This window comes from Lethenteron reissneri, chromosome 63 (assembly GCF_015708825.2).
Source record: "Lethenteron reissneri isolate LAM-NWPU_2019-01 chromosome 63, ASM1570882v1, whole genome shotgun sequence".
In the NCBI taxonomy this organism is placed as follows: Eukaryota; Metazoa; Chordata; class Hyperoartia; order Petromyzontiformes; family Petromyzontidae; genus Lethenteron; species Lethenteron reissneri.
The window spans coordinates 998,800-1,026,722 of record NC_083841.1 but is presented as its reverse complement, the minus strand read 5'-3'; the positions used below and the strand labels follow the sequence as shown (position 1 = coordinate 1,026,722).

General features: G+C 45.7%; 1 protein-coding gene across 1 annotated transcript; it reads right to left on the bottom strand.

The window, feature by feature from the left end:
• Positions 1 to 3,338: 3,338 nt before the first annotated feature.
• On the bottom strand, positions 3,339 to 21,380 carry LOC133358859 (uncharacterized). The gene is made up of 8 exons (XM_061577313.1): positions 21,018 to 21,380; positions 18,124 to 18,226; positions 17,423 to 17,551; positions 16,569 to 16,673; positions 15,383 to 15,475; positions 11,736 to 11,791; positions 10,371 to 10,656; positions 3,339 to 5,388 (listed from the first exon to the last, which is right to left on the bottom strand). Exons 1-8 carry the CDS (start codon positions 21,081 to 21,083, stop codon positions 5,093 to 5,095), a joined length of 1,134 nt encoding a protein of 377 aa, XP_061433297.1. The 5' UTR covers positions 21,084 to 21,380; the 3' UTR covers positions 3,339 to 5,092.
• Between the last annotated feature and the right edge of the window lie 6,543 nt (positions 21,381 to 27,923).

The window sequence follows — 27,923 nt, the reverse complement described above, 5'->3', positions numbered from 1 at the left end:
AGGATCGGTGGGCGAGCGGAATCTGAGCAGGTCACGGGCCCCACCCCTTCAGCAACCAGCACGGACCAACGTGGCGAAGTTTGGTCTGACACAGGGGTGGGGAACCTTTTTTCTGCCAAGAGCCATTTTGATATTTATAACATCATTTGCGGGCCATACAAAATTATCAACATAAAAATTCGCCTGTTATATTTGGTCAAACATTTAATTAACCCGCCCCTAATTTGTGACGGCTGGAACTGCTTCTCTTTGGTGAGGCGTGTGATGTTAGATGGTATTGATGATGTTGCTACTCGCAACTGCTTTTCCAAGTTTGCTCCTAGATTTATTGAATTTCGAGTCCCGCCTGCGGTTGCCTTGCATGGCCAGACGAAATGATTTCGTGGGCCTTGTACGGCCCGCGGGCCGGACGTTCCCCACCCCTGAACACCTCCAATGATCCAAACGGTGTTGGAGACCCCCAGCAGTGGACTGAAAAAAGTCTGTAGTCAAAAAATGTGTAACAGTGACCCGCAGTGATTGTGTCGAGAAATCCATTCAAACGAGGGGACTTTGGAGTTGAAAACAACTGACAATCGCACTCACAACAAAGCGTGACAAGGGTAGGGGTATTGCCGTCACCTTGTGAAACCGGTACGAAGGCTTTATACGGAGCGAACTTATCAGCAGAGGCCGAACTGCCCTCTTCGCCGAAACCCGGGAATGTGCCCGGTCTCGTTGGACGGCGTCCGGGGGGGGGGGGGGGGGGGGGGGGGGGGCAGCTGAGTCGTCTAAAGAAGTCGCGCGCGGTTCACTGCCGTGCCCCGACATGCAGCCAGGAGGAGCTACAGGGCCCCGAAGGCCACGTGGGCAGCAGAGAGGGCAGCTCGTCACAACCCAGTGTTGTACGGTACTTTCTGTGCTCTCGCACGTTTCCCCTGACCCACGCTGACCAGCGCGGGGAAGTATGTACGGTCTGCAGGGCCCCGCAAGCCACGCGGTGCGGGGGGTTCCTTCGTCCAGCAGTGATGGCGCAGAGTTTATTACTTCGTGGGTATCGGCAGGGGCGGTTTCTTCATTAGGGCGATTGGACGACGCACCACCAATGTCATTGAACCACAGAGTCACGCTAGCCGTCACTGTCAGCCTCTCGATATAGTCCAATCAGCGTCATGTCACGTTCTGTGGAGTACCGCCTCTTTTTGGGCGATTTCACTCCGGCTGAGAATCGCCCCGAGTGGCCCCATAGACTTACATTCAAAGATGTTTTTTTTCGAACGGGGGCGCTCCCATGCATTCTCTATGGCTTCCGGGAGGGCGAGCCCTAACGTGCTTACGTCATCATACGTGCTTACGTCATCATACGTGCTAACGTCATCCTACGTAAGCACGTTTCATCCAACAATATAATTTATCGCTACCTAGTGGAATCCTTAATAAAATAAACTTGAGTGGTTTGTTTTAATAGTGAGTATAGAAACAAACAAGATGTATTGTAAGAGTCACTTTATTTTTCATTAATATTAAAGAAGTGAAGTTGCCTTTACATGCTTAAGCTGTTAATTTATCCATGGCATGGGTGGACCTTATCCTTATCAATCATCCAGACATTTGCCCCCCCTGAGAGATTTTGCAGGAGCCGCCACTGGGTATCGGTACCTGCTGCCTCGCGTGTTTACAGGAATAGGGAACTTGTCGAAACAATCCACCCAGCTAAATAAACAATGGAAAAATCCACCCAGCTCCCACGTGCCAGCTCATTTCATCGCTCCATCTCCACTGGGGTCTCACTGGGGCGAGTTCCTTTGGCCGCCACTCTTGTCGCTCGTCTCGAGCGCACGATCCCCTCTATAGGTCGTGTCCTGTCCAAGCCCCCAGTACGATGTCTTAGCTGGTCACTGCTCCCTCATCCATGCTGATTTTCCTCTCCTTCTAGCTTCTGATTTTCTTCGTCACTGTCCACGTTCATGATATACGTCATAGCAGGTGATATGCACTTACCACTTTAATTAGGCACACTGTTATACTGATTTGAATGCACATTGATCCCAACGCAACTTCAGCACCTGCCCTTGGGAATGTATTTTCTGCTGTTTTCCAGTTGTATTCCAGTATCTGTCAGTGACACCGGGGTGATGGGGGATTGTTGTCTTTGGCGTGTGCCCGAGAAGTCTTCTTGACGGTGCGTGAAGAGCCTGGCAGCAGCGAGCAGGAACAACAGGTGAACACTGGGATTGTGGGAAGTTTATTAAAGTACAAAAATACAAAGAAGCACACACAGCTGAATAATTATATAAATGCGTCGACGTGGAGATTCAAAGCAGGTGAAAACCACGCGACTATAAATAACCTTACTGAGTACCCATTGTGGATGGATCGTGGCTCACAGCACCACTGGACACCACTGAAGAGAGTGAAGCGCGCCACGGCGTGCCGGGCGTGCCACCTCTGGTCGTTGTTGTCCCCCACGCGTTGGAGGAGGAGGCCGTCACGTGGCTCTGTGGCCACGTGGGCTGACGTCCACTGACAAGAACGTCGACATAATACGGACTTAATGCTTGTTTCCTTGTGTATCTGTTGCTCTAACCGTGTGGAAGTCACGTGTAACAGCATTCGCGAAATAAACAATCGATTAGTAATATTATATATATATAAAAGGGAAATTTGTGATTATGTGTCTGTTCAAAATGTTTAGCGTACTTCCCGGCATGCAACAAACTTGAAATTTGCCATGTGGGTACTTTCCAGAATGTACACCATGCAAAAATTATAAAAAGACTTTTGTATTTTTTTTGGATATATTTTGCACGCCAAGTGAGCGGTGACGTCACATCTGTGATGTCACCCGCATGTGGCAGCGTCACGCAGTATGCCTACTGACGTCACGCCCCCCCCAACCCTCCGCGTAGGCCGTGCATTAATCCAAGACAAGAATTCCATTCCCGGTTGAAGCCGGGTAGTAAAGCTAGTCAATTATATAACTCACAATGTGGCACATTTTTATTGTTTTTCTTTTTCCCTCGATGTTATCCCAATTGTGCTCACATTGCCAAGTGACGAACACAAATTATCTATCTTCTTGGTTCTTTCGGTAAAGTCACGTAGAAGGGAGATAATAAAATAATAAAAAATAAAACATAATAAAATAATACAATTCTTACGACGTTTCGGCCACAACGCAAGCAGCCGTCCTCAGGTGAAGAACAGGTCTGTCGGAAAGAGCGTCTGAATGAGCACCAGATACACAGACGCTGTCTTTCCGACAGACCTGTTCTTCACCTGAGGACGGCTGCTTGCGTTGTGGCCGAAACGTCGTGAGAATTGTATTTTATAAAGTTTTATTATTTTATTATCTCCCTTCTACGTGACTTTACTGAAAGAAACAAGAAGATGAATCCCTGCAGTCACGAAAGCTTTAAATTGAACACAAATGATCTAGTCTGATCTCTCACACCAGAGTGCGACGTGTTGTGTTCGTGAATGGCGCAAAGAAGCCGATACCACAGAGCCACCTCCGAGATCGCTTCAAGTGACCTGGGTCTACACAGAATGGGATACTGCTTTCTCATCTGCCCTGCCAGATGAGAGTAATGTTCACTGCATGACCGTCAACTCTCTTTACAAATTTCAGAGCTGGAATGTTCCCAAATTAAGTGCATAATGAAATTTGGTGTAATGTTTTTTTTTCATGGGCAGTTGTTGGTGACCGAGCTGAGACCATCACATCAGTAAACCTGAGCAGTCAGATTCATCACAGGGGCACCGATATTCTCAGCACCACGGCCACTTATGCACCAATATTTTCAGAGTACAGTCTGCTCTCCTATAACGCGGTAGTGGTTGCGTTCCTGACGAACACCGCGTAATGGGAAAATCGCGTTTCATAAATAAAGCGGTCGGCGATAACACGTGAGATGCGTATGCAGGCTGAACAATCACCGAGGCGTGGGTAGCATCTAGAAGCATCCAGCAGCATCCCAATGCCTCGTGTGGCGATGACGCTACGCCGAGGCAGCCGTACAACCGCTTATTCCTACTCGCGCTACGTGGTTCTGTTCACGCAAATTGTGTTCTATACAATTTGCATTATGAAAACGCAGCGTTACAGGAGAACAAACTGTACAACAAAGTTCTATAGAGGAAATATGCACCGATAAACCTAACTTAAAACACGTAATAGATAAAGAACATACGATATATTTAGGAAAGATTCCACTATACAGTAACTTTTTAAGACAATGTACATGGAACATATCACCCATTAACTAACATTAAGAATTTAAAACACAATGACCGCAGGCTTTAGTGATGAAACAGATGGTATCAGGCACACCAGATACCATCGCTTCATTTAACTCAAGTTGGGAGCTCAGAAACATAACCCAGGACTCTGACGCTCAGCATGGTGCTACTCACAGATCATCATCGTGGTAGATGATGTGGACATGAAGCCTATCCAGTAGGCCTGGCTAGGGGAAATGGCTCGTGACACCCGCAGGAACGTTTGAAACCACGGCCCCATCGATGGCTTAGCGACTGCTAGGACTACTATATGAGTGCCGCTGCCTTAATATAATATTCAGATAGATGCACTGTGACACAATTTGGGAGAGAGACCCATCCATAGCACTCGAACCCAGAGCATTCAATATGCAGTGCCTTCATGCACCTGCATCCCAAGGCACTGTACAGAAACAGCTGTTTATTTGATAGGCAGCTATCGGATGTGGAAACAAAGCAGTGTTGGGTCTGGACCTGAGCAGGGGCAGGCAGTGGCGTGTGCGGGCTGGGGGAAGGCAGTTCCAGACCTTGGGGGCAGCAGAGGATAAAGAGCGACCTCCCACTGAACAAAGGTTGACTGGTGGCTTTGACAGAATGGAAGTCTCAGCTGCTAGGATGTAGAATGCACATAAGGGAGTGAGGTCAGATGAGACAGAAGAGGTGGGAGAGTGCGTAGAGTGGAGTAGAGAGAGAGGTGGGAGAGTGCGTGGAGTGGAGTAGAGAGATACCCTGGGCAACGTTGGCATGGAGGATCTTGAAGACTGCAATTTAGATATTTAAATCGATTCGGGATTCGATTTTGAGCTTATAATTCTCGCAGCGGCATTTTAGATCAAATACGGGACCGATTCAGCCAAGGCTGGGCATTTGGATACTGATCTGGCAGATCCTTCAAGGCAGACACCAGTGCCCGACAGAACTCCTCCTCATGATCAATGACAAAGTCAATGAGATCAGAGGATGATGGGAAGCCATCAGGGATTTGTTGCATCATCGTGGAGTTCTGCCTCTTCATATGCTCCACGAGGGGTTGAGTCTCCACACCGATCCAGTGCTTGAGGTCAGGTTTCGCTCTGCGAACCTTCTTGCGGAAGATTCCCTCGAACGTTGGAATCAGCCGCTTGACGTCTGTGGGATTTAGGTTGGTGAGAAGAGTGAATGCACAACGCAGACATCGTCAATCGTGGTACGGTTCCAGATGGAGTCAATCAAAGCTTAAGACAAAAGTTCCATATGGACCGCATTGGTCAAATGGGAATGCTCCACCTGTTTGTACATCATCCCGAGGTGTGGTCGTGGTCAGATGCTTCATAAATCCAAATTGTGGTGCATTAAGTTCATTTCACAAACTCGTAATTGAACACACATGATTACTTTCATGCATCTAGGCTGACAGCTCTCGACACATAAGGGAGTACTGTGTGTTTGTTGCACGACATTATTTTACAGGAGGTATATTCTTGTCTCGCATGCGCAGTGCCTAATATAAAAACTACAATTCATAATTGACTGAGTTGGGCCACGTAATGATCTGACCAATTATGTACGTACGTTGAACTTCTTTAACACCGTACGTAGCCAACCGTGCTAATCGGAGCTGCAGGGAAAAGACAAATTGTTTCATGTGACCGCACGATGCCCACATAGACATTCTCCATCAGTGGCCAAGGATTTGGTAGCCAGGGTCTCGTGGAAAGCGTCATGCAGTTGTCCAGCTACACAGGGAGGCTGTCGGAGGTTGACACCGCAGGTGTTAAAACAGCGGTGTTTGTGATGCGTGTAGGGGTCGGCACGGTTTGAACCGACTCAAACTGGTTTCAAATTGAGCAAACCAAACCAAACCAGCGACGACTGAACCAAACCAAACCAAAACCAAACCAAACTAAGCTAAACCAAACCTCTTGAGTTGGCTTGAACCGAAAAGATGCGCGGCAAACAATATTCGCATTCAATACAAATATCAAGTGTATTAATCGCTAATTTCTACGCAGGCTTTCTTCATATTGAGATTCACCAGCAAGTACTGGACGACGATGTCGTCCACAGCCATCTCCTCAAGCTTGGCACGCCCAATGTCCTTGAACGCAGTGTGGTAGTTCAATGGCAGTGAAACCCCAACACTAGGCAACATCCGCGCCCACGAGCGCACACACATCTCGGCCTTGAACGTGCACTTGTGCAGGTTTGGTTGGTCGAGAAAGGAGCGCTTGGCGGCCGAGTTTGCTCTCTCGGAGGGCACGGACGACGCCGGGATAGGCAAATAGTCGAGGGCCACGCGTCGTAGGCGCGGGTACTTGCCGCCGTACAGCTTCCACCACTCGACGACGTCCAAGCTCAGGTCCTGAGTCGGCTCAAGCAGGAAGCGGTCGACCTCGGAGGCGGCGCCGTCGTGAGCGTTGGGCGCGTAGACCATGTCAAAGAGGATGTTAATGCCGCCACGCGGCGCCGCCTTCGGCGCCGCGTCCGTCGTCAACGCTGGGTAGCGCTGGTTGAGAATGTCCGTCATCATGTCCTTGATATTGCTGTACTCGGTGCTCGAGGCCGCGGGCTTGGGGTGGCGCAGGTCGAGAAAGCGGGCGACGCGGCTTGGTTCGGACGAGAGAAGGTCGCTGTACTTGACCATGTAGTCGGAGATGGTCACGGCGGCCGAGCTCACGACCACATGAGGACTTGGGCGGTGGGTCATGCAGTGGCTCAAGAGAGCCTCCTGCGCCGTGATGGCGTTCGAGATGGTGCACTACTCCTCGGCGCCCATGGCATCGGAGATGGCCGCCGGCTTCTCCAAGAACTGGCAAGAGCAGCGCCGCCTGCTCCCACTGCTCGTCCGACAAGCCGGCCTGGCTCCGCGACCAGCCGGGCTCAAGGCAGATGGCGTCGATCACTTGGCGCTGCCTTAGCGACGCCGTGAGCATCACGTACGTGCTACCCCAACGTGTGACCACGTCGAGGCAAGGCGGCTGCAGCGGGCACTTGAGGTAGTGCCGCGCGAGCGACGTGTAGGCCGCCCTCTTCGTCTTGCTCTTGCGGATAGCGCCGAGCGTCGCGCGGAGGCTGCGCAGCAGTGTCTCGAACGCGCCGAATGAGGCCTTGACGCCGAGGTTGACGCAGTGCGCGATGCACCGCAAGCAGCACGTCGAGCGCAGGTTGCTCCCCTCGAGGAGCGTGAGGGACTTGGCGGATGCGACGGCGTCAGAACCGCTGTCGGTGACGACGGCGAGCAGGCGCGGCCACACGCCAAAGTCGTCGAGCAGCTCGTGCAGGCGCTGCGCCATGCGCTTGCCCACGCCTTCGCCCGGGGCCACCCAAAAGAAGTCAATGATGCAGTTGCACATGGAGAACGACGCCGGGTCCATCCAGTGGAGGGTGACCGAGAAGAAGCCGGTCATGGCGTCGTTTGTCCAACCGTCGTAGGTCAAGGAGACGCAAGAGCCAAAAGTAGTAAAGTACTGTAGCACGAGTAGCTTGAGGACGACATACATCTCGAGCATGCGGCGCTTGACCGTGCGCTCAGACTTGGGCTCGTAACCTGGGGCAGCTCGTTGAAGAAGAGTCGTAAAGGGATCCGATGTTACGTGTTTATGGCCTAGACCACTCGTCGCGATGTACTCGGCGACAAAGCTGTCCATGGCCTTGCTCGCGTGCGCTGACATGGGCGTGGCCATCTTGGACTGCCCGAGCAAACCCTTCCCCGTCGGCGGCGACGTGACGACCGTGGGCGACTCGGGGTCGACGATCCCATGGGTCTTGAGATGCTTGATACGGGTGCCCGAGGAGGTGGAGCCCGCGTACTGGAGGGTGCAGATCTTGCAGGTCCGGCTCTGCACGTCGCCCGCGGCCTGGCTCGTCTCAAAGTACTCGTCGTGCCACAGCGCTCGGGACACACGGGCCTTCTTGGGCTTGGGCTGCGTCGCGGTCTGCAGCGCTGCGGCGCCGAGGGTGCGCATGAGGCTCTGCCGCGTGTCGCCGCGCGTGGCGTCCGGGCTCTCACGTTCGCTCGCCATCGGCTCCTTGTCGCTACCGGCGTGTTTGGTCTCTTCCACGTCGTGGATGAGATACCTTGTGATGCTGGAGCCGCCGGGGATGGCGCCGTCTTGAGCCGCTCGAGCCATGGAGATGCAATTGCAAAGTGAATTCGCAGGCAAAGGCAACTACAGCATGTCCTTTCGTGTCGCCTTTACAACCAACCAAACTAGTTTGAGCCGGTTCCACCCTGTCCGAGCCAAACCGAGTCGGTTTTCGTAGCCCCAAACCAAACCGAACCAGTTCAAACAGAGCCAAACCAAACCGATTTGGTTCGGTTCAAACCGCGGTTTGGTGGTTTGAGCCAAACCGTGCCGACCCCTAGATGCGTGGGCTCTGAATCAAGGAGCTTGTCCCCAACCGTTGTCCGTTGGTGGTTCATTCCTCCTCACTGTTTTCCCATAACCGTGCTCGTTTCGGAAGTGTTGCAGCTGTTGCAAACCGCTGTGCTTGTTGCACGAGTAAGTATGCTGCTTTGCAGAGGCGTAGCTAAGGGGGGGCAGGGGAGTACATGTGTCCCGGGCGCCAAGGTAAAGGGGCGCCAAAATGAGGCTTACAACGTTACATTATAATCTTCTTGGTTCTTTCTGTAAAGTCACGTAGAATGGAAATAATAAAACAATAAAAATAAAACTTAATAAAATTTTAATTGAGAATTATTTTATTATGTTTTATTTATTCCCTGCAGTCACGAAAGCTTTAAATCAAAAGTTACATTATAACTTATTGCGGTGGGCGCGGCAGCCTGAAACTACTGCACAAATCTACACCTCAACCTAAACGTTTATATATCCCGCCACACACAGCCTACATGTCATGTAATTACATTTTGGTATGTGATTAAACGGGGGGGGGGGCGGGGGGCGCCAATTTTATAGTTCGTCCCCGGGCTCAAAATATCCTCGCTACGCCTTTGCTGCTTTGCAAGAGCTGTTGCAGTTGTGGGCATCGCTGTTGAATTTGTTGCGATAACGTGCATCGCGTTACAGGTGTGGTGAGCGCACTCACTTATTTGTATTGAGTTGTTCAAGTTATCAACGTGTGACTGTGCACGTTTGTGTTGGGTGGTGCGCGTGTGTTCGTGATAGCGCTTGTCTCTGCATGTTGGTGACACGGTGTATCTGCCTGTGTATAATGTCTGGTTTATTAGTGACACAGTGTGTCTGTCTGTGTGTGTTGTCCGGTTTGTTAGTGACACAGTGTGTCTGTCTGTGTGTTGTCTGGTTTATCTGACTACATGGTACTCGGTACCCTGTGCTCTTAGTTTTGGATACCTTTAAAAACAAATTAAATACAATTTAACAAATAAAATATAAATATATCTACTTACAATGGAGATGCGTTACGACGACCCCATCGTAAGTCAAAAATATCCTAAGTCGAAGATGGTATAGCCTACCCAGAAGTCTTAAAGAATGGTGATAATTTAGCAAAACAGAGCAATTTACAGTCCTGTACTGTATAAACTATATACTGTATGTATTTATTAATTACAATACTGTATATTGCACAGTACAATGTAAAGTAAAAAAAAGTATATTCTTAGCCTACCTATATGAACTGCAATTTAATAGAAAGTTTTTTCAGGAAACAATCCTATCTGCTATAAAAACTTTTAACATGCATTGAACGTATCGTCCCAACGTACAGTATCGTACCTCGTACGCTGCTTCGTTTGCCTGCCGCGCGAAATTTAAAATATTTTACAATTTTGTCGCATCACTACCGCCATCGTAAGATCGAAATATCGTAAGTCGGACCATCGTAACTCGGCGACTACCTGTACATTGCAATCTCCCCTTTGGATCCTCAAGTTGAATGACCACACAACGCTGAATCTTTCTGTCCATAACTTAGTTCTCACGTTAAGAGTGTTTCACCTGCAATTTTTTGGGTTTATGATTGAAATCTTTAGTTTTTTGGCACACCCAAAACTCTGGTGTAACTGAGTCTGGCTTCCAGAGGTTTTATTATTTGAAGACAGAAGGATGCAATGTTCTGCACAGAATGAGAGAGACCCAAAATGCAAGCGGACATCACTGTAAAGAATGTATGATTATTATTAGTCGAATGTAAAATAAAATATTTACCCAGGTCCATCAGCCATGTCTGCATCTGAGGGTAGCTTTCATGCACATCAAGGAGTGCTTCCAGCAGCCTCTGGCATTGGCTGTTACCAGCAGCAATACATTTCAACAGCAAGTAGTTTGCACATTCTGGTCCATGCTCTTTCTTGGCTTCATTGTAGACCTCCCGTGTGATCAGAGAATGCGTATCCATGTACTCCAGAATAGGGAATGGATCCATTCCGATCCATGCTGTCAGCCTGTCCTTATTGGCCTGGATGAGATTCCGTGTCTTTAGCTGTCCTGGTCTCTAAAAGTGAGATAAAGAAGCATTCTCTCAATAGGACTGAACACGATGCTCACATTTTGGTCTATCAGCACGTTTCATATAGGAAACACATCCAAACAATGTAAACAGCATTCATTTGTTCCTGAGTTTGAATCACAAGCTAGTCCACATTAAATTTTCATTTTATATTTAACAAACATTTTCTTAGGTTAAAGGCAGGTATTTATGCCGACCGATATTGCTTTTACTTGGGTTATATAATAAAGTGACAGGCGCCCCATACCCAGTTTGGAAATGACGAACGCCACTCTCCACACACCACAGGTGGTGGTGTGGATTTTCCATTCACCATTGGATACTCAGCCAGGTCAGAAATAAAGAGACGAGGAAGAAGGAAAGAAGGATAACCGTGTGACACGAGCTAAACTTTGACTCAGCTGACGTGTCACACGAGGCGAGAAGAAAGGAGATGAATATGGAGGCACCAGGTCAGAGGACGACAGGCTGGCCTAGAGAGAGGTCATTTGAAGTGGTAAACTTTGACATGAATCCCTGCAGAGTGGATGTGGAGATCGTGGGCCAGGACTGGAACGAGCGGAGAGAGAGAGGAGGAAGTGGAACACTACATGGGTGGGAGTAATGGCAGAGAGAGAGCAAGATGAGACACTCCCCCACTTCTTACAAGTGGCCGTGTGGATTGTAGAAAAGAGAACGGTCACTCACACCCCCGCCCCCCCCCCATCAGCACAACTCAGAGGACCAAAAACTCTGCCAGTCGTGTCTGGGCACCCGCCACGCCGGTGTCACCGTCCTCACCGAGCCCTTGACGCCGTGCCCTGGCACACTCCGGCACTGGGCCTGCCAAGGCATTCACAGCGGAACTGCACTGCCGGTGGCAGATCAGGGCCAGACGATGACATCACGCAACAACCTCTGATCTCTCTTATCCAACCACCAGGAGACATTGACTTTCAATTGTTTGACATCACCAAACCGAGTCTGATCTCTGATGACTACTCATGGATACAATTCAAGATCACAAAAGTATTAGAACAATGCTCAGACATATCTATTACGAGTCCCTGGGCCACCTCACTTACTTGAACTTTTTTCTTAATCAATTTCCATTTTTCTTCAGCCTCTTTCGTCCAGTGTTCTGTAAATAAAGTACCATGATGAGATCATTAATACTCTAATCAAATCTATAGGCAGCTATTCCTGATTTATTGAAAAAAATCACACTTGCAACCTGCACGTCCTTTAAAGGCGATCGTCTGTCTGTCCCTCCTAGCCAGCCAGCCAGCAAAACTTTTATTGAATACAGAGAGCCCTGTCGCTCTTCACCTTTCTCTCATCTTCTCTGTTCCGTATATCCCAATTAATCTCAATTTCTCGCCTTGTCTGTTTTTATGTTTCTCTGTCCCCTCTTCTACCGCTCCCTCCCTCTGTAGTGCTCTCCTCCCTCCACTCTCTCCCACTTCCCTCCCCACGATTCCTCTTCTTGTTTCTCTCTCACCTCTCACCCTCGCTCTCCTTATTCCCAACTCTCAATTCCCCGTTTTAGTCTCTCTTGCCTCTCCCTAATCCTCTTTCCCACCGCTTGTCGCGTTCTCTCGCTCTCCTCTTTCCGTTGTGCTTCATCTCTTTCCTCTCCGTGTCATGGCCTTTCACTCTCTCCCCAGCCCTCTCCTCTCCATCTCTCCATCTCTTCATCCGTGCTCCAGCTCCCGCCCTCACCTCCCTCCTCCATCTCCCTTCCTCGCCACCCTTCTCTCACTCTCTCCTCTATCTTCCTCTGTTAATGCCCTCCTCTCTCTCCCTCACATCTCTCTATCTGCTCTATAAAACAAGTGTTCAGATGTGCTGCTCACCCTGAGCCATAAATGCCCTGATAGTGCATTGTCCTTGTGCTGTTCACCTTTTGGCGTTCTCTGATCTGACACTGATGAGACTAGGCCCAAAAGAAGGCTGTCTCTGAGGTAGGTCAATCAGTTTTAAAGACAATGCAAATATATACAAAACAAACAAGATCATGACTAGTTCGACTTCCCTAATCAAACCAATCAAACGGCCCTCCCTAAAACCGTCGGCTGCAAGACCTCCCAGATTCTATGGTCTTCCCAAGATCCATAAAGAAGGTACCCCACTACGGCCCATCGTGTCCATGATCAACTCACCTACCTACAAGCTAGCCCATTTTTTATCGGATACTCTGCTTCCCTTCAATTGCAAGACCACCTCAGCAGTACTTAACTAAACCCACTATGTCTCTATGGTCAAGGACATTGTACTGTCTCCTGACAATGTCCTCATCAGCTTTGATGTGGTTTCTCTGTTCACCAAGGTTCCAGTGCCTGACACCATAACAATAATTGAAGACTTAGTCCAACATGGACTGAACCCGAATGTCCCTGAGCTGGTTCGGCACTGCCTCACCAACACGTACTTCACCTGGAATGGTACCTTCTACAAACAAAATTAGGGTACCCCTATGGGTTCCCCCTTGTCACCAGTGATAGTCAATGTTTTCATGGAGAAATTTGAAACAGATGCCATCCAGACATCCACCCTGCATCTTTCCCTGTGGAAGAGATATGTGGATGACACTTTCGTCATTTGGCCACATGACCTCCCAGCATTGAACCAATTCCTAGACCACATCAATTCCAGACACCCATCCATCAAATTTACCATGGAAGTGGAGAAGGATGGCAAGCTACCATTCTTGGATGTTCTGTTTGAGAGGAGGCCCAATAGCTCTTTGGGACATTCTGTTTACAGGAAGGCCACCCACACAGATTCCTACTTGAAGCCTGATTCCCACCACCACCCGGCTCAAAAGAATTCCCTCATCAAAACACTATACCATAGGGCCCACTGCATCTCTGACCAACACCACCTGGCCAGTGAATTAAAACATGTACATCTGGCACTCAAGATGAACGGATACTTGGACCGTGCTATCCGCCAAGCTGTTTCTCCCACCATGTAGAAACAACCCCCTGAGACTCCGATCAAATCATCACGTTGCCATACATAGCAGGCATTTCGATTTAAAGCTTTCGTGACTGCAGGGATTCATCTTCTTGTTTCTTTCGGTAAAGTCACGTAGAAGGGAAGTAATAAAATAATAAAAATGAAACATAATAAAACAATTCTCACGAAGAGAATTGTTTTATTATGTTTCATTTTTATTATTTTATTACTTCCCTTCTACGTGACTTTACCGAAAGAAACAAGAAGATAGCAGGCATTACCAAAACGATTTCCACAATTCTAAAGAAACACAAGATCCAGGTCCGATTCAATACAGTACACAAAATCCGTGATCTGATCCCATCCGTAAAGGATGTCATTCCTGACTTACAGTACCCCGGTGTTTACAAACTGAGTTGTACCTGCGGTGACTGCTATATCGGGGAGACGAAACGACATATTTTTGACCGAATTCGCGAGCACAAGTCAGATTTGAAACACGGCAGAACGAATTCTTCGGCCGTAGCTGATCATTAATTCAACACAGCGGGTTCTCATGATATTGTTTTCTCCGATACCAAAGTACTCTGCAAACCTCCCGGATACTACCAAAGATTTGTCCATGAAGCCATCCAGATATACAAACATAGACACAACTTCAACCGAGAGGATGGTTTTAAATTAAGCAATCATTGGAAAGATGTCATCAACCAAGTCTAACTTTAGCTGCCTTATAATTTTACAGCCATATCCATTTCTTCCAGTTTTTTACTTCCAGCCTGATACACAACCATCACTCGTCGTGCAGGCACTGGACCCATGCACAAACTCCCCTCCCCTGACATCACAAAAGAAAACAGATGGTTATCTATCGGCTTAACTCATGCTAATCCCATGCCCGACCGTCCACACGCCTGCCACATACCCACCCCTTGACTCCCCCCCCCTAACACCCTATATAAACACGTTGTCTCTTAATAACTCTCTTCATACACCTCAGTAATTTTGCTTGAGCAGTCTAAACCTGATGACGGTTGCTTGTGTTGCTTCCGAAACGTCGTGATTTAATTTATTTTATATTTTTTTACCTACGTGACTTTACCGAAAAAAACAAAGAGTATGGATCCTTGCAGTCACGAAAACTTCAAATCTAGAATGCAAATATTATCAGAGCATGTTTGTTTACATGTTCCCCACAAGTACGTGTGGTTAATGCAGTTCTTGATTCCTTGCAAAAAGGTTTCTATTTGGTGTTTGAATATCTTAACACCTCCTGGTTTATTGCCAGAAAGGGTAAAACCTATTCATATATTTTTTAAAAAAGGTCTCCAAAATATGAAATAAATAAATAAAAACCTAAAACATTGAGCCATCTAGCAGATGTGCTACACTTTGGGCTAACGTGGTCGTGCGGCCGATTCCTCCGTCAATCCGCGACAGAACCTCCGCGGTGCGCCGTAGGCGAGGGGATTCGTGGGGAGGTCTCCCCATCTCGACGCGGATTATTGGAGTCTCTGCTGTACCACGAGTTGATCGCGAGGCCAAAATATTTAAAATTGGAACAAAGTCGCATTTTCTCAGACGCTTTGGAATAACTGAGACTGGGACCAGGGCAGATAAAGCAGGACATTGGTAGCTTTACATCCGCACGAGACATGCTTGTGAGTTTTTCTAGTTTAGTACCTGTAAAGTAAGCTTCAATATACATTATATAAAACAATAAATCAGTATCCAGACATCTTATTTTATTCGCGTCATCTTATACACTCACCGGGAAATAATTTCCGCTTGAAAGCGATGAGCGCCAGAATGGTGAACACCAGAATGATCACGATAATCCCAAAAAGGATAGCAAGCCAATTAACTGGGAATATGAAAAACATAAATAATCAGTACAAAGTCATTTCATGAAACGCATCTCATGCGCAGATACAATTCAAACGCACCTGACATTACTATTTTTGTCCTTCCCCCACACCTCCAATTAGCATGGTTAGCTACGTACGGTGTAAAAGAAGTTCTAAATACATGATCCAGGTGCACAAAAGCAATAAACCCTCTATGAAGATTCATCATCTTTAAAACATTGTTGAAAACACAACACTTAATTTTTAAACATCGCTCAAAAGAGCTTCCCTTGTAAACTGAAAAGACTTTTACATTTCCAACATTTAACTTTCACACTGTGGCAGAGTAAAGCCTCCCCCAGCCAGATTCAAATAAGCCAACATTTGGAGACAGTCAATCAAAATCTCCAACCAGAACAATGTTTGTGCACGAATTAAGCTGTGTGTGGTCGGTTATGGGTCAAAGCACTCTGCTATTTGTGTTTGGAAAATGCAATCAACGCTTGTTAACATGAGGTTTTACTTATGATGCTATCCCGTACAATGTGAGTACATGCTAGAGGGTACGATTGATGTGCGTTTGTGTGCTCTAGGACATCTGAAGTGATGTCCTTGTCTGTTGTATGGAATGTGGTGAACTCATTGACTACGATGTCACGTGCTCCGCTAGATGCACTCCGTCTGTCATTGCATCGCATTTATTTAACATTTATTTAGCAAATAAAACCCACCAGAAAGAACTCTTCCGTCTTTGGCATCTAGTGAACCTCAGACTTTCACCTCTGCATCATGGCGACTGAAAATGACTTAGGCTTACTGTACTCTAGTGATGTTTAAGTGCTACTGAAGTGTAAATGTCTAGGCAATAGCTACTAAGTGTGAATTAAACGTTAGTGGGTGTTGATGACATACAAATGTCACTTAAATGTAGCAATTTAACAAGTACAGCAATGCCTCTGTTACCCAGAGGGATGTTTGGGTAACCTGAGGGAGTGTGTCCAATTCTTTCTTAATCTAAGACCCAGTGGAAACAATTCACCACTGTGGGTGACAGTGACGGACAATGCTATTCAAATATTTATAATTGGCGTGAACAACTCGTAAACTTACCTCCAATCGGGACACAAGTATCTGAGGTGGGGTCTCTCTTGAGTCCATCTTTGCAATCACATTTGGTGTCCTGGGCCACAGAGCAGTTCACAACAGCTTCCTCATCTGCATGTCGAATCAGAGAGATTGGCATTTGTGTGAATGAAAATGATGAATTTGATGACAAAATTAACTCGCTGACAGGTCAAAATCTTGGCGGTCAGTGTGTTTGCACAAACATGTTTTAAACTAAACTATTTAACTATTTGTATTTAACCAGGTCAGGCCCACTGAGCTACATAGCTCTTTTTCAGAAGCAAGCTGCCAACAAATGAGAGCTCAATGAAGTGGCTTATCACGTGGAAATTTATAGCAGCCAAATACTCTAGACGCATGTTTCTAAAGGAAAGAAAAACCAGAGGACCCAGGGAAAAATCCACACAACCACGGGGAGAACATGCCAACTCCAAATAAACAGGCGTCAGGGTCGGGATTGAAACCCACGACGTCCAGCATACCAGGCGAGGGAGTTCACACCCTGCCACCATGTGGATCGTGGTGGAGTTATTTGACATTACTTCACCATGCTGGTCAGTACGAGTAGGTGAAAGCAGGGAACGCAGACATTGGAGCAGAGTACTGGGCAACAATTGATTTAGCTGTACTGGTCTCTGTTGAGAACATAGCTCAGCAGTAGGCTACAAATTGTTTTATGCATGATGGTCACTCATCCAAGTACCGTCTAGGCTCAAACCTGTTCATTCTTCACGACTGGCTGCATTTAGGTGATGTGGGCATAGGCATCTTAATTACATAGCGACACAAAGCAAAATTCTGGCCATAGCCAACATTATAATTAACATTCATTACCTTACCTTCTCTGCAGCGGCTGCAATTTTCACAACGCGGGGCATTATTGTCTTGGTCCATGTACTGGTCATGAGGGCAAACTTCACACATGGCATTCTGGCCCTCCGATGCACAGTCCATTGTCTTGTGTGACCCTGAGAGGTACAGGGGAACAAAGCAGCAATGCACCCCTGTGAAGAGCAATTTCTCTCAGTGCTTTCATTGTGAGATATGTGATGAAGTTTTTGTTCTTTATTAATTAAGTGATGTTTTTTAGGGTTCAGGTGTTCAGTTTTCAGTCTGCAGACATTGTAGTTGTGAATATTGGTGACCATATTGCACTGATGAATAAAAAAAAAAACCGCTGCAGTGGTCTATCGCTGCATCACTGCTGCCAGCCAGTTTGTCACATTTTCCAATCGCACCTCCGATTAGCACGGTTGGCGACGTACGGTGCAAAAGAAGTTCAACATACAATTTTCCCTTTAACCTATATTCCTAATTAATTCATTTTAAGCCATGCATGCCCAGATTCCTTATTTTTGTATGGTAATATTTTGGGGTTTGGCCATGGGGTTAGGGTTGGGATTAGAAATTAGAGTTTAGGACTCAGGGTTAAGGTTTGAGACAAGGTCACGTGAGAATGCTTTCCTTGACCTTGATCTTCAGTGGTAGTAGTGCCAGTCCTGTGTGTTGGGTGACTCAGTGTGTGTGTTTTCATACATACCTGCTCGACACAACAGGCAGCAGTGACCAATCTCCGATCTGTAGGATCCTTTGGCACATTCTGAATTCACAGCTGGGCCTTCGATTGCGGTGGCAAGAACAGCCTATTGATAAAATACAAAGACATTAATATAGTTGTATTTATTGGACCAAGGCACTGCTTTTTCATACCAAATTCTCTACATTATAAGACGCTCCACAGAGTAAGACGCATCCCGAACTTGTACCCGGTGTGAATCAATTCAAATAAATCTGGTCATATACGCATACACACATTTACTTAAAATACAGAAATAAGGTTTGGCTTATAATGTACATGACGGTATCATTGACTGGACAAGTGTATTGCTTGAATCCAGGTTTTAGGATTGGCATTTCAACAAAAAATGGTGAACCTTACTCACAGAACATTCTTGAAAAGAAGTAATGGGACTTGGGCATATGAGCATTAATGTCATGTCTAGCATCACACCACCAACTCTATGACCACTACCATCTAAGATTAATATACACAGTGTAATCACAAGCACCAACAGCACCAGTAGCATAATTGTGATTATCATCATCACCAGCATCATCAACAGTAGAGCTGGGAAACCGTGGCACGGCTTGCACAGTGGAGCCATGGGCTCCGTTCCCCACGTTAACGATCTTCACGGTCCCAGTGACTCTGCCAGCCCCAGGCTCCGCACGGTGCTCCAGGCTCACACGAGATATGAGCTGGGACCGTGAGCCTCGTTACATACACAGACACACACCAGTGGCTCGGTTTGTGCTGGCTTAAAGGTTCGCGCTGACAAGTAAATTTAGCGATAATAGACAAATTATTTACGTTATTTATTGTCTTGTCTATGAAAATCGTGATGAGCTAAGTCGGCACACTACCTGTGCAGCTCGGCTGATGGAAATAGAACTGGCTCATGGTAAATTGGCTTCATCGTGGATGCTCTTCAAGAAGACGGTGATGCCCTCTACCTGCTCAAACTATGACACGTTTGTTGGTTAGCTGCGTTAGGGGAATATTAGAGGGTATTTAAAAGGGTAGAAAGTGAAATGTTTACTGGCATCTCCAGTGGCTTTTTACTTTTGTGGCCAGCCTCCCTCATTTAGATCACCGGCTGGGACCGCAACTCATTTCATTGGGACCGCTGGCAGGGAGCCCAGGCGTTTAAATAAAAAAAACCTTAACTTTGTCTCTACTTGTGTGAAACGCGAGCTCTAAATATCCCTTCAAGCGGAGTGAGTTCACTCGCCTCCATCTTAAGAAGCCCCAATAGCCACCATTTTGTTTCAAGAATGTGCATTTAAGCTGCCCAACAAACGAGGGATCTTCCTTGTAGCCCAACAGACGTGCTGCTACTGCACAAACCATCGACGCTGGGTAAAAATTACGGCTGACAGATAGCCAGGAACTGCTATTCAATCACCTTGATCATTTTCCACGAGAGGTAAACATAATTTGGGATTATAGATCTCGTAAATATAAATGTGTCGTTAAACCCGCCACAACTGACAGCCAACTAGTAAGGTTTGTCACGAAAACTAAACATGCCAATGACTTGCTAGTTCAGCACACCGGTGTGTAGGAGAGTATATTTACGTGATCACACCCAAAAAAACTCTTATAGAAAATGTTGGTCGTCAAAGCCGACATATTAAACATAGTTTGGACTATTGTTGTTACAATGTATTAACCACTTTGTTATCTGTACTGGATAACGTCAGGCTTTTGTTATTTGTAATGGTTTCTTCTGATAAAATAAAGATGCTCAAGAGGCAACATATCAAAAGAGGCTGTGCATATCAATATTTTTCACCTGATTAGATAACATCCATTCATAAAACAAAAACAACATGATTCTTATCTGGCCCTGTGAGCCGAGTGCATTCACACTGAACCCTGCAAGGAAGGCTCATGAGCCTGAGGCAATGAAGTTAAACTGATTATTATTAAACATTCTGAAAGTGGGGTGTGGTGGAGGAGAGGTGAGCCGACCATAACTAGCATGGCATGAAAGGGCATCATTCACTTAACAGTGCAAAGACCAGAGAGAAGCCATTGTGTGTCGAGGTCAGGGTCCAACTTTAATTCTTTTCTGAAAATTAATCAATTGGGATTCACGCAGAAGAAATGTAACATCTACTAATAGGGGTTTTCCCCTTTTATCTGGCAACAAAACTGACACCTTTTGCAAGGATTTATGCTTACATTAACCACAATACTTGCAGTCAAATGCAAACAAAAAACAATATACTCTGATAATTATCAGAGTATATTGTTTTTTGTTTGCAGTATTGTGGTTAATGTAAGCATGATTCCTTGCAAAAGGTGTCAGTTTTGTTGCCAGAAAAAAGGGGAAAACCCCTATTAGTATATTTCGGTCAATAGATAGGGCAGCAGCAGCAGCACTGCCCTCCTACCACGCAGCCTATACCACCTGGTACGAGGTCGCCCCATCCTACGCATGCTCAACCTCGCGTAGCTTCTCATATCTCATTCATTCGGGCACAAACCCGATCTCCTACCAGAACCTCTTTTTAAAATGACTTGTAAATTACCGTGCCCACACATCCCGTGAGCACGATGGGCTACGTACGGTGCGAAAGAAGTTCAACGCACAGTATTCATAATACATGTTGCATGGGTTAGATCGCGTAAATACACACTCTGGTCGCGAAAGCCTCCGTGTGATGAAGTTAAGCACACACACGGACTCTACAACGCAGTGATATACACACAGTACTTCACTCTGCTTCACATCGCCACAGATTCAACGTCGCCAAGAGAGACCCACACGGGCTCCCGGTATCTGAACGCAACGGGATTTGGCCTGGCCACATCTCCACCCTCACCACCCTCCTCACACCACCACGAAGACGACGACAAGGTCTCACCAGGGCCAGCAGGAGACACGCGAGCCGACAGCAGCTGTACAAGTCGCCTTTCCTCCTCATCCTCATGGTGACAATCCGCGCCGTCTCTCCTCCGCTTGACTCGTGGACACTCAACACAAGGAGGTAAAGTCACGTAGAAGGGAAGTCCTCAGGTGAGGACGGCTGCTTGCGTTGTGGCCGAAACGTCGTGATAATTATTTTATTATGTTTTATTTTTATTATTTTATTACTTCCCTTCTACGTGACTTTACCGAAAGAAACAAGAAGATGAATCCCTGCAGTTACGAAAGCTTTAAATCGAAACTCAACACAAGCTCACGGCCCGTCGCTGCTGCTGCTGCTGCACCAAAGAACAGAAAACGACCGAAGTTCCAGAACAGTGGCTCAAGTTTCAAGTTCCTCTTTGGTGATTGCAACATCATCGCCTGAGAGTTGCGTCCCGGTTTGACGGTAGGCGACTGCGCCCCCTGCAGGTGAAGCAGCGCTTTGTCAGTCTCCCTTAGAGGTCACCTACTGAGCAGGGAGTCAACAATCTTCACATCAAGATTGAGGCGACAATCTTCACATCAAGATGGAGGCGACAATCTTCACATCAAGATTGAGGCGACAATCTTGATGTGAAGATTGAGTCAACAATCTTCACATCAAGATTGAGGGAACAATCTTCACATCAAGATTAAGGCGACGATCTTCACATCAAGATTGAGGCGACAATCTTCACATCAAGATTGAGTCAACAATCTTCACATCAAGATTGAGGCGACAATCTTGATGTGAAGATTGAGTCAACAATCTTCACATCAAGATTGAGGGAACAATCTTCACATCAAGATTAAGGCGACGATCTTCACATCAAGATTGAGGCGACAATCTTCACATCAAGATTGAGGCGACAATCTTCACATCAAGATTGAGGCGACAATCTTCACATCAAGATTGAGGCGACAATCTTCACATCAAGATTGAGGCAACAATCTTCACATCAAGATTGAGGCGACAATCTTCACATCAAGATTGAGGCGACAGTCTTCACATCAAGATTGAGGCGACAATCTTCACATCAAGATTGAGGCAACAATCTTCACATCAAGATTGAGGCGACAATCTTCACATCAAGATTGAGGCGACAATCTTCACATCAAGATTGAGTCAACAATCTTCACATCAAGATTGAGGCGACAATCTTCACATCAAGATTGAGTCAACAATCTTCACATCAAGATTGAGGCGACAATCTTCACATCAAGATTGAGGCGACAATCTTCACATCAAGATTGAGGCGACAATCTTCACATCAAGATGGAGGCGACAATCTTCACATCAAGATTGAGGCGACAATCTTCACATCAAGATGGAGGCGACAATCTTCACATCAATATTGAGGCGACAATCTTCACATCAAGATTGAGGCAACAATCTTCACATCAAGATTGAGTCGACAATCTTCACATCAAGATTGAGGCGACAATTTGTCAAGGCGTGACCCCTACCCCCTATAGAACGGCCGATATTTAATCCACGCAGAAACGACCAAGGATTATTAATATACACGTGTTTAAACAAACAGGTAGTCCGGACTATCTCACTAATCTGAAGGTCAATGTCGACAGATTATTGTCGAGGCTTTACCCCCCTCCCTCACCCTCCATGCGTACGGACTCTGTGGGTGGCCCCTTACGCTACAGTGCTTCACTTTGTATTTACTGCGGTGTGGATTTGTATTAATGAACGTACCTTTAACTTTGCCATGTGTCCCCTCAGGTGAAAAAGGGGCAAAGATGCGTAGTCTACATTGGATAAGGGAAATACAAGTGTAAATGTATGTACTGTGTTGAACTTCGTTCGCACCGTACGTAGCCGACCGTGCGAATCGGAGGTGCGGGACCCGTTAAATAAAAGCAATAAATTAAAATATCACTTCCCACCATGCTCCTTCGGTATTTTATAAATAATTGGTTTGATGTTTCCGCAATTACTGGTAATAACCGAAACCAGGTGGTTAGGTGGATAATGAATTCATTAGGATCGTTATGTAGACCGCAGGAAGAATCCGATGAACTATAAAGCTCTTTTCACCACAGATGTCCAGTAAGGGCATGGGGTCAGCGAGTTACAACAACAATACAAAAAAAAACACGATAGGAGAGTCAAGGTAAGCAAGTCACTCAGCATAAATAATGCTGGTATCATCATCATCAATACTATAAGGGGGCAAGTGTGAGTGTGTTACTCCAAAAATTGTTTTAAAGAAAATTTTTATAGCGCGTAACATTTGTGCAACATTACGCTTCAATGGAGCACTGGACGCCATATGGACCCGAAAAGATTTTTTTCCCCGCACAAGAATACGAAGTAAACCATGTGGCTTGACAGGTATGAATGTTTTCGTAAGAATAATGCACTTAGTAATTCATTTTCTGGCTAAATCTTCATCTAAATAGAATTAGAGACGCTTTCAATGGATATTAGAATCAAAGTATCCACGAAAGTTGCAAATGTTTACAATCCTGAACTTTGCAAGCAGGTGGAGGAAGCAAGTTTAATTTGTTTTTGCCATTGCCGCGTTGGAACTTTCGGAAGGCCAACTTGGCCCAATTTCGTTACGTTTCTGACATCTGCTGCAAAAAAAATCAACATCTCCAACCCACACTGACCGGCCAGCCCCTAACAACTATCACAGCGTGGGGTGCTCATCAACCAGCAGTGGATTGATGAAGGCAACTGAATTATTACATTTGAATGCATTGCGATCGTAGGATTTGATTTTAAAAGAGACATAGGCATCAAGTATCCAATTCCTCAATGCATTTAATTCTGCCAGTAAGTCTATGCAACAGCCTACCATGCAGGAGCAAAGAACAGCATAAATGTGCAATCCTTCCATTAACATTTTTTTGCTATATTGAAAATCATCATCACTTTTCTTTAACCTTTTCCCCATGTTTAAGCATACAACGATGTATACTGTAATGTATATACAGAAATAGGGTATGTAACAATGTGCTGCTGTAATCATCAATACTCCGGCTGTATCTGCAACAGAATGAGTTGCAGAGGGTTCCTAACGGGGCCTATGACGGCTTACCCAGCCTCGGGACCGCCACTCTGTGGTGCAAGGAGCCCGTGGTTATTCCACCGAGTTGAGTCACACACGGAGACTGTTGGTAGTCCTGCAATTTAAACAACTTGAAACCATCGGTCACAATCACTGGATTACATGTAAGGCGTTTATACCATCATCACCCATGATCTATCCGCTGCTAATGAAGGCTGCTCTCCAAGCCATTGCAAGATCTCCCGTTCCTAAAATGCAACGATTTCCGCCAGCTCCTGCGCACACGCCGATTCCATCTCTCCATCTCCCGCAGCATAGTCCTCGCCGATGTGTTCTCTCCTTTGTTTCCAATTGTCATTCTGTAGCGTGTTCTGCACAAGCCCACTGTTCCCATAGACCCTTCTCACGTGAATACTGGATGTTCTGTAATCCACGTGTTCCTCTTCGCATCCCTGCATCTAATTCAAAGCTACTCACCTCTCTCCGTGCTCATTTGCGCACTTTTGAGCTCTAGTTACAATGTCGTTGCTTGTGACATTGTCCTCAATCCATGCATCAAAGCAAAACACTCAACACATTCGTCGATGACACTGTGGCCCTAAACAATAAATCTATATAAAATCGGCGACGTTTTGGGCAAATGCCCTTTCTTCATAGCACACACGCACAGAGGCGAGATGGAGTTGTGGTTTGGAGACTGTACTTCATACCATGGGGCCAGATGAGAGTTACGTTTTAAAAATGTTTTCTGACGACCAGTTTTGAAATGGGCATATGAATTGTTACCATGTCATAGCAGGTAATGTGTGCATTGTGCACGTGACGTTGATGCAGTCATCCAAGCTATCGCCGACCAATGTCCTATAAATAGATACACGGTACCACGGGCTCGTCTCCTGCACAAGTGGAGCAAGAATGAGAGCTCCACCGGCGATTGCAGAGCCCCGACACCGTTGAACGGCATCACCATAGAACATCAGCAGCTCACAACAACCAATACCGTTGAATGGCCGCTAAAGAACCAAGGCATCAATTTGTTACATTTGCTGCCGTTCCCAAAGTCAGCTGCTTGTTTCTGCAATGCGTCGCACGAACGAATGGCACCTTGAGTGAGCACGATTTAACTCGAATTTGTACTGGAAAGGCGGCCCGTTTCGAGACGCGAGAATTGGAGATTTGGAAACACTGGTCTAATGTTTCATTTTATTTTGTCTTCAAAAACCAACAAAATAACCTTCTAAAAGCTATTTAATATGCCTAAGCGTATACCGCACATTAACACAAAGCGTATTTCTAGGTAAGCAGATTATAACACAGTTTCAATGAACGTCAATCAGCTGCAGAGTATCCCCGAAGGAATATTCAAGACGCTCACAAACCTACAAACGCTGTACCTGAGCACCAATCAGCTGCAGAGGGTTCCTCCTGATTGTGCGCGCCTCGATGCACGCACGCAGGCGATGGCTCGGTCATGTTGCACTTTCATCGCCGTGCAGTGCAATGCAGTTCCATATTGCATGCGCATTCGAGTCGCAATAGTGATATTGCACTCACCACTCACCTAACACTCACCACTCACTTTACACTCACCTGGCACCACTGAGTTTAAGCTTACCACTGACCTGTCACTCACCATTCAATTTACACTCACCACTCACCTGACATGTCACCACTTATTTTTATTCAGCAGTAGTATTGTCAATGTCTGTCGACATCAGTCAGTAATTAGAATAATGAACCAAATAATAGAATAATGAACCAAATAATAGAATAATGTCATTGTGTTTGGCCATAGGGCTCTTCCCGCGGGAGTGTTTGATCAGCTCACTGAGCTGGGGACTCTATGGCTGACCAATAACCAGCTCGAGTCTCTCCCAAAACCAGGCTGGCATTACAAGGCCAGCATCTCCACCTTATTAACATTTATACTTTATTAGCATCTCTACTGTATTAGCATTTATACTTTATTAACATTTATACTTTATCAGCATCTCTATTCATACTTTCTTAACATTTACACTTCATTAGCATCTCTACTTAAATAGCGTTTATACTTTATTAGTATCTCTATTCATACTTTCTTAACATTTATACTTTATTAGCATCTCTACTTAATTCACATTTATACTTTATTAGCATGTATACTTCATTAGCATATATACTTTATTAGAATTTACACTTTATTAGCCCTTATACTTTATTAGTATTTATACTTTATTACCATGTACACCACATTAGCATATATACTTTATTAGCATTTACATTTCATTAGCATTTATACTTTACTGGTATTTATACACCCATTAGCATGTTGAATATATTAACATATATACTTTATTAGCATTTACACTTTCTTAGCATTTACACTTCATTATAATTTCCAATTTATTAAGATATACACTTTATCAGCATATACTGTACACTTTTCAGTATATATCATATATAATCATACATCTTAGATAAATCATATATTAATTATTTACATTGCTGTAGAACTGCTTTTTGTGTTGTTTATTGGCCTTCACCGCACCTCCGATTAGCACGGTTGGCTACGTACGGTGCGAAAGAAGTTCAACATACATGCATTGGTAAATATTAATACATCTAGTTTTATTGTTAAATATCTTTGCACAATAAATATTAATTGACATTTTTAGATTTTCCGTTGCGTTACCAGGGCGACTCTTTACACCCCACGCGACCCCATGCAGCCAATCAAAGCTCGATGTCATGACCAACGAGAAACAACAAAATGCTTTTAAATTAATTTGACGTGAACTGCAAACCCAAAGGCAACTTTATTACCCCAGCGTGGCACATTGTCGTAAGCGACACGAATGCAGAACATGTTTAACCCCTGCTTCACACAAATAAAACATTGGTGAAGATGATGCAATGTCGCTCGTCCTTGAGTAGTATTAACCAGCTGCAGGCCCTGCCCGCTGGTGTGTTTGATCAACTCACGGAGCTGGGCACTCTGGGACTGCAGTCGAATCAGCTGGAGTCTCTCCCACGAGGGGACTCATTTCCCACAGCCCACATCACGGTCTGGGGGTTGGTGGCCAGCAGAACACTGGGCAACAGCCGCTCCTCACACTGTTTTGTAGATGCCACTGATGGTTGTAAGTATGTTGAACTTCTTTCGCACCCTACGTAGGCAACCGTGGTAATCGGAGGTGCGGGGGAAGAACAGAAAAAGCAGTTCTAAAGAAATTAGTTTTTTTTATGTAAAAGTGCATAGCTCCAGTGGCTTCCTTATTATCGGAAAGAAGTGCTCGAGTCACCCGCTGAAAATTCACTTCCAAACCATCGCTGTTGGAGCGCTTTTGGACCAATGCATTGGTGTCGTAACTAAACTAGTAACAAATTGGCACGTTTTGTTTACGTGACAAACCTTACTAATTGGCTGTGTCGGTGACGGGTTTAACGACACATTTATATTTACGCGATCTAACACAAAAACACCTTTATTGTGGAATATGCATTGGTGCGATCTGTTTGAACAAATTGTATTGTCTTGCCTCGCACTGTTTGTAAAATGTGTATTCATAGAGCGTTGATATTTTTACATGTACAGCGCTTCATGATCTACCCATGAAAGGGGTTATGTATAATAACGCTTTTCTATTTTTGTGGTTGAATTTTTCATTTAAATTATGCACCTGGCAAAGGGTTGTTGTGTCAGATTTCAGGTGATGATATAGCGATGATGATGATCACTAATAATATATTGCTGATAATGGGATGATCATATAATCAGTGAGCACGGTTTGACCTCACTGTCCTCTCACTGGACAATACCAAGCTGCAATCTCTTCCCGCAGGAGTGTTCGACGGCCTCCCTGAGCTCG